This window comes from Coturnix japonica, chromosome 2 (assembly GCF_054131305.1).
Source record: "Coturnix japonica strain WE chromosome 2, WE-NBRP24, whole genome shotgun sequence".
NCBI classification, from domain to species: Eukaryota; Metazoa; Chordata; class Aves; order Galliformes; family Phasianidae; genus Coturnix; species Coturnix japonica.
In genome coordinates this window covers 105,357,098-105,360,214 of record NC_140664.1, presented here as the reverse complement: position 1 = coordinate 105,360,214, position 3,117 = coordinate 105,357,098, and the positions used below count along the sequence as shown (strand labels likewise).

The window sequence follows — 3,117 nt, the reverse complement described above, 5'->3', positions numbered from 1 at the left end:
CTGCAAATACAAAGAAACAGAATTATGTTTAAAATTCATTTACTTTATGGAATATCTGATCATAAGTTAGGAAAAATAGAATTATTCTGTTGTAAGAAAATGAATCTGGCTCTGGCACAAACAATTTCTTTGACCCTGAGCATATCGCTTGCGTGTGCCTCAATATTATCCCCAGTAAAACAAGAAGATAACCCCTTCCTTCTTCATCCTTTGTTTTTTTTACCCATTTAGAAGATAGCTGTTTGGGAACTGTTTCCTCGCAGTGACTGGAGCAGCACATTCTTGATCTTGAGGCTTCTATCTATATCTTACCATAAAGCAACTAATAAATAGAAAATGTCCCTGTCAGATACTTGCAGTTCTTTCCTATCCTTTCCACCACAGTCTGGCCAAGGCTTTGATTAGTCTTTGACCCACAGATGAGTATTGAAGGAATTTGTTACAGAGCACCATGGAACAACAAAAGCCACAAGTTAGGCAGACTGTCTGAACTGGGTCCCACGTGAGTGCTGGAAAAGCTTCTTTCACAGGTCACTCTTCAGGAGACATTTCAGGACAGCTGGTCATCTGAAATGCCTTCTGAGGCTCTCAGTTATGTACAACTGTGTGGGGAACTACAAAAATCAGAATGTTTTGACTGGGAAAGCCAAGAGTTGAGTTGAGATGAATGTGGAAACCTTTCTGCCACAGACACAGTTAATCCTTGTTAATCACTGTCTGTGTACTGTTATCCAGTGCTCAATCTTCAAAATGGTCTTAAAACAAAACCCTTCTGAATCTGCCACTGCCCAAGAATGGAATTTCCTCTTTGGGCTGGCACAATCAATAGCGTAAAGGACCAAGGGGCAAATGTGGTCACCCCTTCCCTCCCCTTACAGGCAGGACGTGACAAGTTGAAGCATATTTGAAAACATATTTCATCTGAGAAGGAAATAAATTGTTTGGAAATGATATGAAATGGTCTGTGCTGCTCCTGTATGACATCACTGAGAGACCAGCTAAAACGGTCCCAGTGTAAGGCAGCTCTCAAATGCCACGTAGCAAACAGTGGTTATTTCATCAGGAAAACAACAAAGGTTGAACTATACATGTGAGACTGCTGGAAATGTGTGTAAACTGTACTTCTCACCCAGTGCATGACAGTATATAGAGGGAATGGGAACTTAATTGTAAGGAAAACTGTATCTAAATAACTAGTTTTTCAGTCAAGGCAAAATGGCTCTAAACAAGATCTTTCTGATTTCTGTTTGATGATCCCCCCCTGCCTCCTTGTTAAGTCACTAAACTGAGCAAGATGTACTACCAGTGCCACTTCTATGCTTGCCTCTCTGATTTGTTTTTCCCACCTGCTCACCAAACTGATTTGACAATGCATCAGGATTTTGAAAGAGAATTTCATTTGCGTTACTCCATTTAGCAACACGAGATCTAATATGTCCTATTTCTTCTGAAGAGAGATTTCTGACGAAGCCTGAAGTGTTTCAAAATGGTTGGGATCCCAATATATTTCTGTTCTCACCTGACGACATGAGCAGAACAGCCTGGAGAAGGGCAACCTCGGTGTCATCCAGGTTAAATGAAGAAAGAGACATGCCCAGGTCAAAAATGGCATCAGACACTACGCCGAGACCCCCATTTTTCAGCTGGCCCCTTGTCACGGCCATCTCCCCATTTAGCGTTAAAGTCTCACTCTCGGGGTCATAGCGAACTGCTGCTCGGAGGGACATTATCTCCATACAGCAGCCTTTCAGAAGGATGATCTGGTCTTCACATGGCAGCTGCAGCAATTATAAATGGCAAAGAAAAAGAAGTGTTTTTCAAACTGAGATGGTTTATAACTACAATAAATCCATGATCATGAATTCATGGTGAACAGCCCAGGACACTACCTAGCAAAGTACAGTCATCCTGGAAACATATCACTTACCAGCTAGTTCTTGTGCACAGCACAAAAGCCCAAGACTCACATTCCTGCTTTCAAAAGTCCTGGCAGGCCAACATCCCCACATATCCTTAGGAAATCTAGTGATGACTCAGCTGCAGGGAAGTGGCCCTGGGCAAGATATTCACAGCAAACCAAAGTAGTGCAGGTGCTCAGGAGAAGTGGCCCAGCCTTCCAGTTCCATGGGATCTCTTAATTCATGGCAACATTACAGAATTAAGTCCAGTAAACCTAAAGGACATAGCTTCCTGTTTGCAAACCTTTCACAAGGTGTGGAGAATGAGGCAGACCTGTCAGTTGCCAGGCTAGTGGTAACACACACTGTCAGCTTTGTCTTGTATAAGGGTAGCTGAACCAAGATGGCTGAAATCGTCACTGTTCTCAGCTGTTTACCCTTCTCTCTTCCACTCCTGAGCTCTCTCAGCTTACAGCTTGGCATAACCTGCAATTGGGACTGGTAAAGGTATCAGCCATCCCAGTTAGATGCACTGTCAGCTATGCTTGATTTTCACCTGACCAGAGACGAAGAAAGATGCTTGAGAGAGCCCATCAGAGTAGACTGCTTTTTAAATAAACAAAATGAAATATATATATATATCATATTTCACACACGTATATATATTTCATATATATATTTCATATTATATATATATATTTCATATATATTTCATATATATATATATTTCATATATATATATTTCATATATATTTCATACATATATATATATATATTTTTTTTCATAATATATTAATCTAAAAGACACACGTCAATCAGTAGAGCATATGTTGTAAATTCTCTGTCCATTTTAAACAACAGACAACTTATTAGGTACGTTTAGCCTATGACAACTGATCTCCATAGACTCTCTATATTACTGTTGGATGGACAAAAAACAATCTATGGTGTAGGTCCAGCTTTTATGCTGGTGCGTAATTGTGGTCTTCAGGGCATATGGCAAAACTCATCTCCTTCATACTTCAAAAAAAGTGGTAAGCTGTCCAAATTGGCAGATGTAGGTTCTGTTTCTGTAAAGCATGTCTTTATGTTTACATAGGTAATCCAACGATAGCAAAAAGAAAAAAAAAAAACAAAACAACCCACCAACACCATTTTGTCATTAAATGATCAGCAAAACATCACATACATAGAAAAGTGATTCCAGTTTCTTTGGATC

General features: G+C 40.0%; 1 protein-coding gene across 23 annotated transcripts in view; it reads right to left on the bottom strand.

Annotated features, from left to right (window-relative positions):
- THRB (thyroid hormone receptor beta) overlaps positions 1 to 3,117 on the bottom strand; it is a 162,622-nt gene that overhangs the window by 5,510 nt on the left and 153,995 nt on the right. For all 23 annotated transcript variants that reach the window (XM_085538383.1, XM_085538384.1, XM_085538381.1 and 20 more), the window contains one exon: positions 1,520 to 1,778. In XM_085538383.1, the coding sequence (XP_085394509.1) occupies positions 1,520 to 1,778 (259 nt within the window). The remainder of the gene's footprint in view (positions 1 to 1,519; positions 1,779 to 3,117) is intronic.